The sequence below is a fragment of the Astatotilapia calliptera genome, chromosome 18 (genome assembly GCF_964374335.1).
Source record: "Astatotilapia calliptera chromosome 18, fAstCal68.1, whole genome shotgun sequence".
NCBI lineage: Eukaryota > Metazoa > Chordata > Actinopteri > Cichliformes > Cichlidae > Astatotilapia > Astatotilapia calliptera.
Window position 1 is genome coordinate 6,803,863 of NC_137439.1, and position 17,631 is coordinate 6,821,493.

Genomic DNA, 17,631 nt, shown 5'->3' on the forward strand with positions numbered 1-17,631 from the left:
TCACAGATGATCCTTGACTTATCCAAAAAGCCTCATCTGTACCTTGGTAGTTCTGTCACACAGTGTTTAAATACCTGTTTTTTAATATTGGTCGTGATGCTGTCACACAACTTTAAAATATATAAAAAGAAGTAAACAACAATGACACGCTAGTTGCTAGTGTAATGTTGGTATGTCCCAAGTTACTCAAAACTGTTATAGTATCGCAAGATTTATCAGTATTTTCCACACAATTTATTCAGCAACAAAGTAGCTTCAAAGAGCCCGAAACATGTGTAATCTTAAGGACGTTTATTAGTTTGCAGCGATAATATCACCAGATATCTTTTATTTTCTTGCCTTCTCACTCTCTCACACTGCATCTCACTCTTCAGTCTGATTTTTAAAAAGAACAGGCGTCCAGTGAGACATTTGTGAGTAATTACAGCAGTGCAGCCCAAGCACTTGTCCTTAGCTGCCCGTTAAATGCCCGTTTCCAGTTTGACTGAGAAGAAGCAAGTATTTATAGACGATCCCTCACCCATCACACATGCAGACAGACGGTGACAACAAAAGGCGACATAAAAAACAAAAATAACATTTTGAGGTCTAACAAATATCTCAACCTCTGAAATCCCAAGAATTACAAACCAGAAGGGTAAATGGTAAATGGCCTGTATTTGTATAGCGCTTTATATAGAGCCACAAAGAATATGATCCTTTTCTCTTTTAGCTCAAGGTTGATAATTCGACATTAGAGGCTGTGTGTTAGAAGATAGTCCAGCTTATTTTTGTAATTTGACTCATCTTTTTTGGACGCTTTCTCAACCCACGGTTTCCTTTTCCTTCAGCTCACATTAACACAACCCACTGTGTGGCTTTTTGGAAGGAAGTATGAGTGAGTGAGAGTCACACTACATGTCATTGGGATCCATGTTTAGCAATAAAAGGATAAAAGAGGATAAGGATAAAGGAGATGAACTTCCATGTGAAATTAAAGTGTCTGTTTGTTGTCTGTTCAGTGTTTTGCTTGAGTTTTGGAAAATACTCCTAAAATTGTGCGACACTGTTACAGAATCACAGTATCAAGGATTCTGTGAAAAGTGACACAGTTCAGTTTCGTTGCATGTTTTTGAGCACATGAGCTTTTCTGATTCTTCTTCTTGGATTTAAATATTCATTTTATTGTAGGAAAACTTTTGCTTTTATCACAACCCTAACCCTCACAATAAATTGGCAACAGTGATTTACTTTGCTTTCAGCAACGTTAGCCTAAGGTTGGCGCTCACATGCTGAAATATAAAGACCCATTAAAAGAGGTGGCCGGGGTTCGCGTTTTGCTGTTAGGTAATCAAGAAACTTGTATGTCTGAGTTCATTAAATATCAGTTCAGGGCAAAAAAATCCTCCCAATACAACCTTTAATTTGATTTAGTTTAACAGTTTGCTAACAAAATATGCTGCTTTAAATGTTTTATGTTTTACAGTCCTCGTTAGTTTTTACTCAAACTGCCAATTTTTTATTGGTCCAAACTCCTGGTTTTCTGAACGTTTAGGTCTTAAAGAAGAACTTTAGTACATTCATATTTTTATTTTTGAACTTAACTGGAATAGATTTGCTTGGTTCACAGTTTGCACAGTTTGGATGCAATCCCTACTGTATGACACAACCAGTCTTAGCAACCACCCTTCCTTTATGGTTGCTTTCTTATGATTAATTTTTGGCTGTGATGAATTACTTGCACCTATGCTGACCTCAATATCTGAAACTTTGACCATGTTTAATATAACATGCGCCACTGTAAAACTATATTTACATCATTTAAAACAAGGGCAGTCAGAATAGATCCCCTTGAAAGAAACTGTGTGCCTTTCAGTGTGAAATTGTGAAATGCAAAATAGAAACACGAGTTATAATCTCTGCTGAAAGTGTCTGTTTACGTGTTGACAGATGGCATGTTTGGGAGGTGTCACTCTGTTCCGGTGAAGGAGATTTACACCTACGATGTTTCCCCATCTGTAGTGCAGCGCTTCAGGATGCTGCTGGAGAAGCTTTCCAACAGAGGTAAACACGTGCACACATGTTCTGCTTTCCTCAGCCCAAATGTGTATGTACGTTTGCACAGAACATGCACACGCACAAAGTGGCGTGCCGTGTCAACTTCAAGTTCATAATCTTCATAATCATGGTCCTGTGCAAATTATATGCACACTCAGCTCTGTGGCTTTTGTAGGATATAATCACAAACTGATTTGAGATTATTTTTCAAACCAAGGTAGAATAAGTGTGTTTAAACTTGTCATATAGGAACACAAGACTTGTTCCACCCAAATACTGTAATGTCTTTTCACTCGGTCAGATCAAGATTGTATGCATGCATCCACAGTATGTATTTATAAATATACAGTGGGAATAATATGTGCATTTTACCCAAATAACCTTGACGCCTGTGAAGCAGATGTGTTTTCTTGATTTGTAATTACTTCCCCAGGTTAGGGGATTTTAAAGGCAGGATTAGGGATTGAAGGAGTTGAGCTAATGCTGTCACTGAGAGTGCTAAAAAGAGCTGCATGGTTCAGTACGACACATTTACTACTTTCCTACTTTAGTTTCCATTCACTCACTCAAACCCAATCAGAGATACTTGCATGTTATAAATGTGCACACTCTGTTTGGTGTGCATAAAGCAGTGTGTTAAAATAAATATGTCTGTTATTTTAAGTTTAAATAGTTTTAAGTGAAATAAATGAAAACTCATTATTTTACCTTTCTTATATATTTTCCAGAGAGGATTTTTTTGCCTCTTAATTTCCTTTTTTTTTGGCTTCTCAGCATTAAAAAACATCTAAACTTTCACAATGGATCCCCTCAAATCATGTTCTGTTTTTCAGTCTGTAATGATGAGTGCTAACTCATTCCTCTTCTTCCTGATTTACCGCAAAGCTATTTGTTTTCTGCCCTGCACAGATGTAGTCAACATAAGGCTCATTCACAGCATATTAGCAAGTAAAGAGAGAGAAAGAGAAGTAAGTGTTGTTTAAAACTGTGCACAGACACAGTGTGAAGTGAGGCTTTTAGACATTTGTCACCATTGAGGAGAAGCGGTGTAGTGAGAAGGACTAATGGGAAATTCTACTGTTTTGATCAGTCTGAATGTGCTCGAGGTTCTGGTGACTGTTACTTATTGACACAGCTACTACATGAACTGCATTAAAAGCTTCTGGGTTAAAGAAAAGACAAGAAAAAAAAAGAAAAGACAAGAGAGCTGCTGCCATTGTAGACGCACCTTCACACCGAGGCCTGTCCTGGTGAAAACATCATGTTAGCAGACTTACTGGAGGAGCTGAAGAAGACTGGACTCCAAGCTGCTCCTGCTGATCATTGCTATGCTGGACCTGAAGATGTGGCCTGTGATGTCTGCACTGGAAAATAGACACAGCTGCAGCAGAAAGGACTGAGAGGCAGAGAGAGCTGGAGGTGAGTAGACAAAACATCCAGCAGAGAATCCAGGACAGAGAGAAAGATGTGAAGCTGCTTCAACAGGAGGTGGAGGCCATCAATCAGTCTGCTGATCAAACAGTGGAGCACAGTGAGAAGATCTTCACTGAGCTGATCCATCTCATCCAGAAAAGAAGCTCTGATGTGAAGCAGCAGATCAGATCCCAGCAGGGTGCAGACTTTTCTTCTCAAGTCATATCGCACTGATCCTGTCGGCAATTTTTCGACAATATTAAGTTGTGTGAGGTCAATTTTGTGTAGTTTATGTGCTGCCTGCCCCAAATGTTAGCAGCCAGTCAGCAAGCTTGCAGTTGTTTAAATTGTATTTTCTGCTGGAGTCTGTACAGGTAGCTGTCGCAGTCACACTGGCAATTACTGCTAAAGCTAATAGCTTTTTTTAGCTTCTGCTGTTGATTCTAAAGCAGAAATGTCAGAAATTCAGTGCAGTTTACATTACTGCAGTCTGCAGTATATTAGTCAAATGGATATTCATTATTGACAGAGACATGCTTTTATGGTGAATAAACAAAACAGTCTCATGGGTCTTGTGCCTTATCCTGATTATCCTAATACTCTGATGTCATTCTCATCACAAAAGGCAGAGATGAAAAAATGTAACGTTCTGTCTCTGTTGTCAAACAGATGTTTTTTTCTTTTTTACCTGGTTGTTCAAAGAACAATGAGACCAAAGATTAAAGCTAAACTATTCTCAGGAACTTGAACTTGTTTGTGTTTTGCACTTGTTGAGTGAGAAAAGCCAAATAAAGTCAATAAAGGAATTATTGAAGCCTTTGAATGATACAACCAGGATAATCCAAAGTTATATATATCTCTATATAAATTTGTGTGATGTATTTTCCTTTAATTATATGTTAAATATCTTATAGATTTAGATCTTAAATTTATTCCACTCTTGTTCGCAAAACTCTGTATTTTCTGTCAAAGTTTAGAATCTAATTTGGTGGCTTTAAACCACAGTTTGTCTGAGTTTTTAATGAATGGATCACGGTTCCGAGGAGATTAATTGAATTAGTTATAAAGTGGTTTACTTTCTGCCAGAGTTCACTGTTGCATCCATGCTTACAGTAATACATCAATATAGCTGTTTATCCCACAAATGAATGAACTAAAAAGGAAAGAAGGAACGGCCCGAGTGAGCATTATGGCGTAAATATTTGTTATTTGACTTTTTGGTTTAATCAGCCTTTGCTGTGCCTGTGTAGAAACGAACAGATGGATCAGTTGTCGTCTTTCCTGCTGCACTAAGTTGCTGTTAGTGTGCTGTACCACGAGAGGGAGGCAGAGACCTGCGTAACCTCCCACTGAGCTGGATTTCATCCCCTTTCATCATCCAGCTTTGCTCTGAATGACAGGACCTCATGTATGCAGGAAAAAAAGAAAGAGTCCAGTCTTTTGTGCTTGACCACTCAAAAGAGAATGATTTCAAAAAAGTACATTTGTTTTGGGAGGAGTTTTTCTCTCGTGTTTTTATTACACCATCCTTCTTTTGAGCTCGATTTAGTGCATTTCCTCCCTTTCCTCTACCCACCCCTCTCCAAAAAAAGAAAAAAAAAGTCCTCTGGTTTAATTCTCCGAATCGGAGCTCAGCGGGAGAGCTAGAGAAATATTCCGATTTCACAGAGGCGACAAGTTTGGAGGCATTTGTCAGGAGCTCTGAAGTGAAATGAATTATGCAAATGAGATGTTTGGGCCCGGCTGTCTGCAGAAGCCATTAGGGAGGACAAAACTCTAAAGACACTAAAGCATCTGCATTTCAGGCTCGGCTAGTCCACTAAAAAGGTAACGCGGTTTACTCTGTCCTTTTGCTTTCCCTGTTACAAACACGATCCTACGCCCATATGCCCATCAGCTCTGTTTTAGGATATGGGAACTGATGTCCTGATTCACAAAAGCGCACGTGGAAAGAAGAGTCCACAGTCAGACCAATATCTGGACATTTAGGCAAATACTTTATGTTTATTCCCTTTGACGTTGAATTTCTGTTAGGGTTTTCACATCGCAAGAGTCACTGGGAAGCTCTAGTCTTGTTTCCAGTTTTCCCAATAAGCTGAGCTACTGATGGTGTTTTGGCTGCAGCTTCATGGAAAAAATAGTTTGTTTCTTCAAAATGTTGATCTGCTCCAAGGAGAAGCAGGTGATGGATAAGCTCAGTGCATCATGTCCCATGATAGCATGACACTGTGTTAGCACATGAAGCCGGTTTATGATCAGTCAGCTGATCCAACATGCAGGAAGCTTTTCACCCAGATGATTTCACTCTTAACATCTTATCTGATGTACAAATTAATATGCACATGTCTCCATTATGGCATACACCTGCCGCTTTTTAATCTGTTTGCAGGGCAAACACATAATGATCAGTCGTCAGTCACTGCTGCGCCGAGCTTGGTGCTTTCCAGCAGGGAGTGACGAGCAGCCTCATTTATAAAAGAGTGCACAGGAACCATATTAAAAATAGTAAGTAAGTAAAATGTATTTATACAGCACCTTTCTACATAAGGATCACAAAGTGCCCCACAGCCACAATCAACAAATATAAAATACAAATATTAAGACATAACAGTATCCATTAAATGCTTAAATAAACATTTCAGTAATTTCATCAGATCTCAAATGTAATGCTCATGCATTCCATCTTTTAGGAGCCACAATCTTGCATATCAATGGATAGTCTCCTTTGGTTTTCAGTGTAGAACAACAAGATTTGGTCTGAAGTCTGAAGCCCTCAGTGACCTGCATATTATAGAGCAGAAGCAAGAGCTTGCTAATGTGAACAGGCATTTTACTGTACAGAGCTCTGAAAGTGATCAGCAAGATCTTAAACTAAAGCAGGTGCAAAGATGACAAAACACATGAAACACTTAGAAGACCTATTAAGTGCAGCAGCTGGATTTTGGACCTTTTTGTAAGATGACTTAATCGTTTCTTATTCTGATTTGGACACCATTCCACTGATGGGGTCAATACTTCATAGATGAAATATAAAGATTATCAATATAATTATTGAAACTAAGAGCCTGGTCAAATGTGACACCAAACTTTATGACATTTGGTGGAACCGCCGATGATAGAAGTGCACATAAAAGGCCAAAAATGGAATTGGCCAATTTTTACAGTCAGGCTTCAGTCCACACCTTACTGTGGGATCTTCTCACAGGCTCTTCTGATTATTTTTGGTTAATTATTTACGTTAGTTATTGTTCTATAATTGAGTAACGCAAGCTAATTTGCAGCTCTCACTAATGACACAACATTTTTGGGTGGCTATTAAACGGATGTCAAAGAGAGACATAAAAAAGATGTCAATTTTGTTTTTATAAAGAACTCATTTAATAAATGGATAATGTTATGAGCTCATCCATAACCAACCCAGATGTTTAAGTCAAACAACTAGTTTTTTTCCCACCTAGTTAACCTATAGGTCCAACCCTGTGAGAGAACAAACAGGTTCGCCACCATCCCACAGACGTTGGACTGACCACAGAACCAAGAGTTGCCCCTGATGTGAATGAACGTCAGATAAAAAAGCGCTTGAGCAAAGATAAAAGTGCTGTATGATTGTGTGTGTAGTAAAAAAAAAAAGTGCTGTGAGTGCTCAAATTGAGTCAAAAGGCACTATACAAATACCAGTCCATTTACGCACATCCTCATAAACTCTATAAGTCTGTCACTGTAGAGCCTGTCTGTGTTTTCTGAGTGTAGTTAATGTCACTGTACGCCCATTTAGTAACAGCGTTATTATTATCAACAGGGGTAATATCGAAACTACAAAAATCAGACGAGATTTAACCTTTAGCACACAGTACATTTGCCTCTCTCTTTCTTTGTGAACGGTTTGAATCTTTCACAAAGTTGTTGCTGCAATTCTGTTTCTCCCCCTTTAACCACCCACACACACACACACACACACACACACACACACACACACACACACACACACACACACACAGACCCTCTTCCCACTCGCACTGCTCACTAAAGGCCCTGCAGATGTGAAGTCATTTGAAAAGCCACCTCGTCAGGGTCACAGCTGCTGTTCGCCCACAGCAACGATGGTCCTCTTTAGTTCGCACACGACATCAAAAACACACTAACCTCCCCGCACCACCTTTGAGAGACTTAACAGTAGATAACTCTTGCCTTTATCATTATTATTATCATTATTATCAGTTGTCCCATGACTCCTTATGTTCTACAGCTCCAAATTCACTGTAAGTCATGCCACGAGTTCCCTTCCTCTTTTCCCCGTGGGATCTTTTGCTCATGTTGCTAAAAAACTGAACATTTTCACTTGGAAAAATCAAAAACGTTGTGATTCACAATTTTGTATCCCACTGCTTTCTTGTGTTTTTGCTGTGTTTTATCCTATTTAGTTCTACAGCATTCGTTCATTTAAGCATCTGTCACATAAACAGTATGCCTTCAGGGATAATCAAAGATCTTCTGAATCTGAGACTAAAGTGTGATTCTTTGATTCTTTAGTAATTTACAAAAAATATATACACACGGTTGAAAATTGTCAGCATTCTACATCGCTTCTATTTTCAGAGTGTTTGGGATTTGTTGGCAAAGACATGTCGTGACTTTTTTACCCAGTGATCCAAAAAGTTTCTCACCTTGCTGTCTGCTGTTTTGTAGGACCGCAGTGATTGTAATTGGACTTCAGGTTGTGGAAATTAAATTTGCATAAATGCGGCTGATAAATCAAGTTCTAAACTGGTGGAAGGCTGCAGTGTTTTTGCCCATAGTTGTAATTAGCGTGACTCTTAGTGAATACGGCCGATGGTATTTGTGGAGCAGGCGGGCATCATTTAGCAACTGTGGAGGACGTGCAATACAAAATTGTTGAGAAAATGCAAACTGAACTGGAGCATTTCCAAAACGTCTTTTTCAAGCTACATGCATTTCATTTTCCAAAGACTTTTTATTTAAATAACTGTAATCACAAAGGTTTTTTTTTATTACAAAATTGCCTTAAGGGGCTTTACAATCTAACAACCTGTTACAATGTAACAACCTATGTCCTTAAGCTTTCCATAGTCCATGAGTCCTTGCAGGTACATCATCGCATTTTAAATTCAGTCCAATTTCTTTCAGGACCACAGTCTCATTTATTTAGTTGTGAAAGCTTCAAACTCTGATAGACCTTCACCTCATACTTCAGCTGGCCGACAACCTCCTGCCCGCTTTTCTGTGGTCGGTTAAGTCTGTGAGATGCGCGGAGTCACTCTGAATATCCTGGCAGGGGCTCCAACGTTTATTAACCTGTCGTGTCAGATGCCGTCTGTTCACCCGCCGCTAACGCCCGTTTTCTCTGCCACCGTGGCTGCCATTAAAGGCTCGGTTTTATGTCTCTTTGATGGCGAAAGCTGGCCTGACACGCTGTGCAGCTGTTAAAGAGAGGCTTGTGCCTGATTCGTGGCAGTTGGGGTTGTAATTCATTTTGCGGGGGTCTAAAGGAGGTTTCTCGGTGCTGAGATGCTCTGAAATGAGTTGAGCTTGTTTAATTGGATTCGCAAATGATACAGGCAGAAGTGTAAATTCAGTTGGAAAAAAATGGTGCTGTTGTTGGTTAACTAGAAATGGTATGAGATCTTGGCAGCAATGAGATTATTGCTGGCAGCGCTTTCCAGTTTCACAACATGCTGATTGTTCTGCAGTGCGTCTTATAGAGCTAAAATCTTAGGAATGGACATTTTAAGTAAAACTAACAGTTAAAAAAAGATCATTTCTACTGAACATTTTCAAAATTTTCGTGTTTTTTTCCCAGTATGCTAAATATGAAAGGAGGCTAAATGTTTTTATCTTGTTTCTTCCTTCATTTTAATGTTACGCCGAATTTTTTCTGTTGCTCTGGAGGCTGTCTTGTTTTCACAAATTGGGTTTTCTCAGTAAGAATTAGGCTGCGACACAAGTTTGCTCTTCAGTGGGTCTGATGATGATGATGATGATGTTCTTTTGCTGAGATTTGTTGGGGATTTAAAGCAACTCTTAACCATTGGTGATAGCTCACTGTGAGAAATGACAAAGCGAAAGAGAATCATCCTGTGAATCACCTCTAAAACACCATCATGCACTCCCTGCTCAACAGACGGCTACAGGCAGACACGAGCTGGTGAAAAGTGGTTATTAACGTCACTTGGGAGTTGGTGGAAACTTTAAACAGAGCTAAAAGAGAGAGAATGTGACTCTTCTCAGAACTCATCGCCTCCATCTTTTGTCTCCAGCCTCGTTCCTGTTTACTCTCGACTCCGGCTTTTTTAAACCTCGGGAAAGACTTAATTTTGAGCAAAAGCATCCTCATTTCAAAACGTGTTGCTCCGGGCAACCTTTTCTACACCTTTTACATTCAGGTCTTCTCTTCTAATGTTCATTTTGCATTCTGTTATCATAGTTTCAAAACTCTCTAAACCCGTGTGGTAATTCATATTCCTGCTGTCGGATTGTATAACCTTGTAATCCTTTTCGTCTGGTTCTCATTCACGTGAATGATTGAAATGCCTCTTTTGAAAGACTGCCTTTATCTATATTTAAATATCTGTAAGTTATGAAACATTAATGTTGTTACTGAAGTTTGGGGCTTATTCACACTTACGGCTGTTTTGCATGTCACATATTCAGATGGAGGCAGTGGTATGTAGCATTAATCATTCAGGACAGGAATCCTATATTAAAACAGTAAAACGCTGATATTCTGTCTCTACAACAGGTGTTTTTTTGGCAGTAAGATGGTAGCTTTTAACTTTTAGTTCAACTTGGTTTGAAACAGCTGATGCACGTCTAATCTGTTTGGCTGCGTCCCTGCTGACTTTGACTTCATGTAGTCGGACTTCTCCATGGTCTGCATTGCCAATGAGGTTGTTGCTGTCAGGATTTAAGGCTGCTCTTTGCCATCATGCTTCATGTTTTTTGGTTATCTATCAATATTTTCCCCAGTTTTCAGTTCCCTCAGCTCAAAATGTGCTATCACTTTTTTGCGTGTGAAGCTGACAGGGATGATATTTCCCTTCTCATTTCAAGTGCACGTCCTCCGTGGTGGACCCACATCTTGTGGCATCACAGCTGGAGCTACAGTCTGCATTACTTGAATCTTTCAGCAACGTCATCGCTCATCTGCCAAATGCCTCCGTTCGTGTTGTGCTTTGCGCAGCGCGGCCATATTTCCGGTAACATTTCGTTCCGCTACCCCATCTGGTGTTGGCGCCTGCTCCTCTGTTCAGTTGCCAAAAAACTGTGTTTGAATGCATGTTAAGTATAAGAAACAGACGTGAATGCCCAAGCAGCTCATCAGCCTTGTCCTTTTGTACACTTGCTGAAATGCAACACTTTTTTTTGACATGCCCAGTAAATCCACAAGAATGTCTGGCTGACATTGCTGCAGTGGCAGCTTGACAACTAGGTAATAAAATCATTACCTAGAGGAAAATAGACACAAACGTCCAAACTACTCATTTGTTCTTGCTCTTGAACACTTGTTTAAACAGCAGATACAAATAGCTTATGCATAAATACCAAATAAGGACACAATACACAATCAAATATCAGAGATGTAAAAAAAACAACTAGGTGGTCAGGAGATTCACTGAAACACTTAGTGAAATTTTCACTTAATGAAAATTCCAATAATATTTCTTTCATCTCAGTGAAAGAAATATTGAAATTTCTTTCATTGTGCATAAATATACATGTGCATAAATTCTGTAAAATAGCTCTCTTTAGAGCTTCGCCCCACCTTATTCATCACATTTGTGGTTTGCTTATACTAAAACAAACATTAAGAAACCTTCAGGTGCCGTATAATGATGTAATCTAATAATATAACATGACTATGAGTCAGCTGCTTTCTAAAGTCTGCGTGTTTTCATTCCAACACCTGTGCTCACTTCTGTAAAGCTTGCCTCTGACACGTGCGCTCTATAGAGTAATAATTAAAAACACTAAAAAAAAACACTTAAGCTAATAAATGTAAACCAAAGTTAAACATTTTCAAACAACAAAAACTAAACAGAAACAAGAAAATCCACTCTGGAAACTAACTGAAACTACATGAATATTATAAATGTTATGTATGCTTTTAGTTATAATGTTTTGCGTGTTGTGATCATCTTTGATGTCTGAAACAATGGCTTCTTTCACAGATGGCCTGGGTAAGTTTTGGATAGAAGTACACAGAATAGATAAAACCACACTGCAGTTTATGAGCGGTCAGAAAAAGACAAAACTTGTTTATGTTTTAAAAAGGTTCATGGGAAAAAGCATGTCCAAATCAAATCAAATGAATCAGAATAATTTTCCCTCATTAGGACGTTATTGCAGAGATGGTATTACTCGAAATTTGGTGTGAAATTTGGGTAATAAATGCAGAACACAAAAGCAAAGCCACATCTCTTGGCAAGTAACAAACATCTTACTAGTAGTATTTATTGTTTTATTTGGTTCACTGTACTTTATTTACTGTTTTTACGTGGACATTGATCTCACTGTAGGATGTACACATTCTGGGTTTAACCCCTGACCTCACTTTTTCATCATGGCAGTGGTGTAAATATTTAATTGTTTGTTTAAGTAAAGATGTGTAAAAGAAATTCCCAAGTAGCTCATCATGTTGTACAACTGAAGTGCAGCAGGAGAGCGAGAGGAGAGACGGTTTCTGCTTAGTCACTGAAACAGTCTCTCGCCGGAGTCTCCAAGGACGACCCGCTGTTTCCTCGTCTCCTCTGCTAATGAGTGACCTAATGAGTTTAGGGAAATTACTGCATGCTTAGCAATTTCTTCTCCGTCTTTCTATCCCATACTCACCACGTGTCGGCTACACTTTGCTCATGCATACAACCCACTTTTTCTGTACTTCAGTGCAGTTTTAATTCATTCGAGACTTACAGGTGCACAGTAGATATGCACCTGGGCAATACTGGACTTCCTGCTTGTGTCCTGTTAACGTATGTATTCCTGTCTTTCTAGTTCTAAAGGGTCCCCTTGTTTCTTTCTGTAGGTTTGACCTGGGAAGATGATACCACCCAGCAGGTTCTGTCCAAGGAGTTATCCAAACTGAGAAGGATTCCCTACAGACCACAGCAGACTGGGTCGTTCTACACCACTGAGATCAGGTCAGATGTTTATTTAGCTCAAATAGTTTTGTGACCAAAGGACATGTAGATTTGTAGATTTGCACTTCTGTTTTATCTTACTCCTAATAATTTTCATTTAGTTTTGTCGTCACCCCACTTGGCAGGCCGGCAGCGTGGACAATAAACTTTGTGAACACGATGCCTCGAAAATGAGACGGCATAGGGCTTGATAGCATAGGTGCATCTACTAAACATTTTGGACAAGTCAGAATCCCGGTGACCTTGACCTCAAGGTCAAGTTGTCTGAAAATCTTGTGAAAACAATAACTCGAGAAAGATAACACTTAGGATTTTCAAATGGATACCATTGGTGTATCTACTAAAAATCTTCAACGAGTTCAAATATCAGTGAGGTGAAGTTTTCTGTCACCTAGGATTTTAAAATTTATACCACAGGTGTATCTACTGCTGTCGGAGGCTGAAGGGTAGCACTGGCTGCTGCCAGTATTTTAATTTCTTACTTTTTATTTTACTTTGTGACCTTTTTTTTGCCTTTTTTCTAATACTAATATATGATATATGAAAATTTTAGAATGGCATCATGTTAATAATTCCATTTGGAGGAAAAACAATTCATTTGCACGTCTTTGCAATGAAGTTATCTGACTGTGCTACTCTGAAGTGACTAATTTCTGCATTTTGTTCATCTTTTTCTCTACTCTCACAGGCCAGTAGCTCAAGCAATGGACCCAGTGGACCAAAGGGTGAAACCGGTAGAGGTAGAACTCGGCAAAAATCTCCAGATGTACCTGCAGCGCCTTGGCCTCCTTCCCAAGACATCTACTTCCAGCTTGAGCGCACCAAGCAAGGTAAACATTTACTCTGTTTGGCTTCTGGGACTTGGTTGTTCCGGTTCATGATTTTCTTGCCATTTGTTGGAATTTCTTTGCCTCAAGCAAGTAAACAGAAACTATTATGCTTTTTATTATTTTCTGTTACATATTATCTTCTTCAAAGGTGGGAGCTTTAATTAAACATGGGTAAAGTTACAAACAATGAAGGCAAAGATCTTCAAACTAAACTTAAAAGCACCACCCACCTGCTGTACTTTTGTTCATGAGAAATAGCTAATCAGAAAGAAAAGGTCGGTTTAAGTTGGGGTCTGTTTGACAGTGAATGATCTGAGTTGCACCAAGGCCCAGTATACTGTGAATCATGCAAAGTTCCTCTTGTAGAGTCCAAGTGTGAAAATATGGAGCTGTTAATTCACCTCTATACATCAATTATCAGTGTGCTAATTGAAAGGATTCAAAAAAGCCCAAAAGTAATGAAGCGCAAATGACAGAATATCGCTGAAGTGCCACATAAACCTCAGCTCCCGCTGGTCCTGTTCTCACATTTGAAAACCGAAGAATATGTGAGGAATTTGTTTTTATCCCAATGACTGCATTTAGCCTCGACCTCCATTCGAGGCCACCTGGCTCAGTTTGAAAAGAAAGCGTGCACACATACAGTGCACGCTCGCACAACACGCTGAAAGGACACAAACGCGCACACCTTCACAGCAGGTGGTCCGCTGTCATCCTTCGCTGTCGCTTCTTTCTTGCTTCTCTGTCCTAACTGATGACTTCTCCCAGCTTGACCGTTATGAGGGAAATAATACCAGCCGAGAGTTCAGGAGTTCACCGCTCTAATTAATAACTGAAGGCGCGACTGCGTCCCTCTGCTGTGCCTGCAGAGGCCTCTTTCCAGCTGGGGAATTGTACTGAGGACCAAGCGAGTACGACTGCGTGGAGCCTGCAGGCATCGCTTGCAGGCTCATGGCCTTTTCTATCCAGGTTCACCTGTTTGGTGGCAGCCAAAAGGAGCTGGAGGGTTGAAGGGGCCCTTCGGGTACGAGTGGCATAAACATCACCAACTGAGGGATGTAAATGAATAAAGATACTGCCAGCAACAAATACCAGAGGGGGCCTCGCACACACAAATCATAAAGAAGTATGACAACTGTGAGGAACGGCTTATGTCTGTATTGTTATGATAATTTTGCCGTTACTCAGGCTTGTGCCATTTCTGTGCTCTTAGGTGGGCGTTAATGGAGCCGGCAGTGACAATTTGCTTTTGTTGTAGCTGATGGATCTGTTAATATGATTGCATAAATGGATTAATAACTTTTTTTCCCCAAAAATGGCCTTTTTCATCTCAATAATCATTTTTGTTCAAATGAAGCCTTTAATAATAAAGCAAAGTGCTTCTTCATGCATCCAGATACTCTCTCTAAATCTAGTGGAAGAACAAAAACAAGAAACGTTACATTTAGATGTTTTCAGCAAATGCACATCTATTTAATTTTGCATACATTTTGTCTAGAAGTAAATTGGCTACACTAACACGAAGGTTACTGGATTGGTGGTGTTATAAAGAAAGAAAAGCCAAAGTGTGTCGAAAGAAAAAAGGCAGGGTGCTTGTGTTTTGTACTTTGGCGTCAGGATGGTTTGCATTCTTGTCACATACAGTTGGTCCCATTATTTTAGGACGTTGTCTCAGCCTTAAACGTGTGACGAGCAGATGGGACATTTTCTTGGATCCAGCATCTGCATAAATAGTAATTCTGCATGACTCATATTTTTTGGTCAGATTTTTTTTCTGTCGCAGCCAGTTTTTTGTCATCATTAAACATCGGACAGAGGGATGACTGGGAATGAAGGGGCTGGTGAGTGAGATGGTTGGCATCTTAAAGTTCTAGGCAGCAGGAATGCTCAAGCAATGCAAAGTAATTATAATTTACTTTATGCTTTACTTTGCAGTTATACTTTGTTCCTTGCGGTCTGTTTATTTCGAGGTCTAATTATTTGCTCTGAGACATTACAACATATGGTCGGGAATTTTCAGGCTTTTACTTAAGCTCTCTATAGTTAATGGAGTTTGGATGATTCACATTTCATAGCCTCTCAGTTCATCCATTGTGTCAAACAAAACATTTGAGGTAGTTTTCCTTTAATTCCACTCCCCTTTTAGGCAGCTTTCTCCTGATTGGCTGCCCCTCACAAACAGCAGGTGGGTGGGACTTTTATGCTCACATCCAGAGTCGTGTTTTGAAATGACTGTATTAGGGGCATGCACTTCTCCTTCAGCCACAGTGTGGCTGTTTCTCAGAAAATAGAGCAAAAGCTCTGCTATTGGAAAGCTGGTGGAAGTGTCTTCAGCATCAGTGTCTTTGTACAGTATGCTTGTGTTTTCCAGAATGACCGTTTCCAGTCCGGCATCCCTGCAGAGCTTTATCGCTCCAAGCCCCAGATTTCAGCTCAGAAATCACCTCCCTCCAGCTTCTCATCTCTTTCATCGTTCCAACCCGTGCAAAAGCAGAGACCACCAGCCAACCAGCTCCTCGCCACGCAGGCTGAGGGTGACCTTCTCCTGGGCGCCCTGAGGCAGTATCTCTCCGGGCATGCGTCCCTTCACAGTGGGGGAGCGAGCCCATTCGAGCGCCTGAGGACGTTCTACAGCAACAGAATAGAGAATTCTGGGCTCAAAAAGGAGACCTCGAAATCCAGACTTGTGAACATGGGAAGGCCTCAGGGGGCCTTACCCAAGGACCCACTCACGTCTGTTGATGGTATGTATTTTACCCATGATGGATTTCATCATAGTCTGCAGCGTGTTTGAGATGCAAAATTCCAGGCAGGACGTCTTTCACTTTCAATCGTATCTCTTACAACATGTAAACACACACGTGTTGAACTGTCAGTGTTGCCAGATATTACATAATTTTATTACAAGCAACAAGGAGAACCTGTGAGTTATGGCTTTCTTTGAGTGGACTGAACCATGCAGAATACCAGAAGTGGTGCCAGGAAGTTAAGAGAATCGTTCAAAGTAAAGCAAATTTGAATAGAAATAAGGAAATTGTAGCACAGCGTGGTTACACTTAGAATCAGATAGCATGTTTCTGCCTTAGCCTGCTGTCAGACGCTGGCTGGGTCTTCATTATAAGGAAGTTATTATTATTTCTTTCTTTCTGTGGCTACACTGAACACACAGGGCTTGTGGTGAAAACCACATTGTACTCTTTTTCCATAAAGATGAGCATTATTTGCATGACTTTGGAAAAACTAGCTCACAGCAAGGACCATTAAATAATTGCTATAAGGCTTTCAAAGTTAACTCAAAGGTAAACTTAATCACGTGTAGTGCGCCCAGTTCTTATGATAGTTGTAGATGTTCAACTTTCATTTTTATCTGTGCATTAAAACCTGCACACACTGACAGGCCCTCATACTTTAACTTAGCAAACTTGTTAGCGAACATGAACTCATATAAGCATCCAGCAAACAGAACAGCATTAAATTTAGTCCAGTGTCCACCTAATGAATATAACTCTTGTATCGATTCTCTGTGTCTTTTTTGAGTCCTGAGGGAAATATCTGTCTCCTAAATTCTCCACTGTGTGCTCACTAGCTAGCTAAATGTCTGCCTGCTGTTTGGTGCTGGTACACAGGGCTTTTCTGATGAAAACAACTGTCTGCTGTGGTTGCTATGTGATGCCAAGTAAATAGTAAATAAGTGGACAGCTATACACCAAGCTGAAGCTCGCTGTAAACCTGAAAGGAGCTCCATAAACAGCTTTAGCTTCATTGCTACAAATCACAGCTTTCACATCGTCACAGTAAGATACCTAAAAATATTTAATGCTGAGATCAGAAGAGAGACAGCAGACATGAGAAGTGAGACTATTGCCTCTAATCTAAACTACATAACTGGTTTTAATGGGGACTGATTCTGCTTTTTCTTGTTTTCTCTTAGAAATACACGATCATAATAAACATGTCCAGAATTTCAAATAATGCAGCCACTATGCAATCCCAGCAATCTATACACTGAGGATGTCATGTCAGACACACAGCTCTCCCACCCACCTGCTGTTCAAACCTTCTGGTCACGAGGGGCAGCCAATCAGAAGGAAGCTGGCTTAAAGCTAGTAGAAAGGCAGTTAAAACAGCTTGTTTCTGACAGAGGGTAAACTGAGTGACTTAACCAAAACCCAGCACAAGATCAATAAATATTATTT

General features: G+C 39.9%; 1 protein-coding gene across 1 annotated transcript in view; it reads left to right on the forward strand.

The window, feature by feature from the left end:
- Window positions 1–17,631, forward strand: part of LOC113010403 (receptor-type tyrosine-protein phosphatase N2-like) — a 215,930-nt gene that overhangs the window by 25,207 nt on the left and 173,092 nt on the right. Inside the window, exons 3-6 of the mRNA XM_026149408.2 lie at window positions 1,930–2,043; window positions 12,491–12,605; window positions 13,294–13,435; window positions 15,807–16,179. Of these exons, the coding sequence (XP_026005193.1) occupies window positions 1,930–2,043; window positions 12,491–12,605; window positions 13,294–13,435; window positions 15,807–16,179 (744 nt within the window). The remainder of the gene's footprint in view (window positions 1–1,929; window positions 2,044–12,490; window positions 12,606–13,293; window positions 13,436–15,806; window positions 16,180–17,631) is intronic.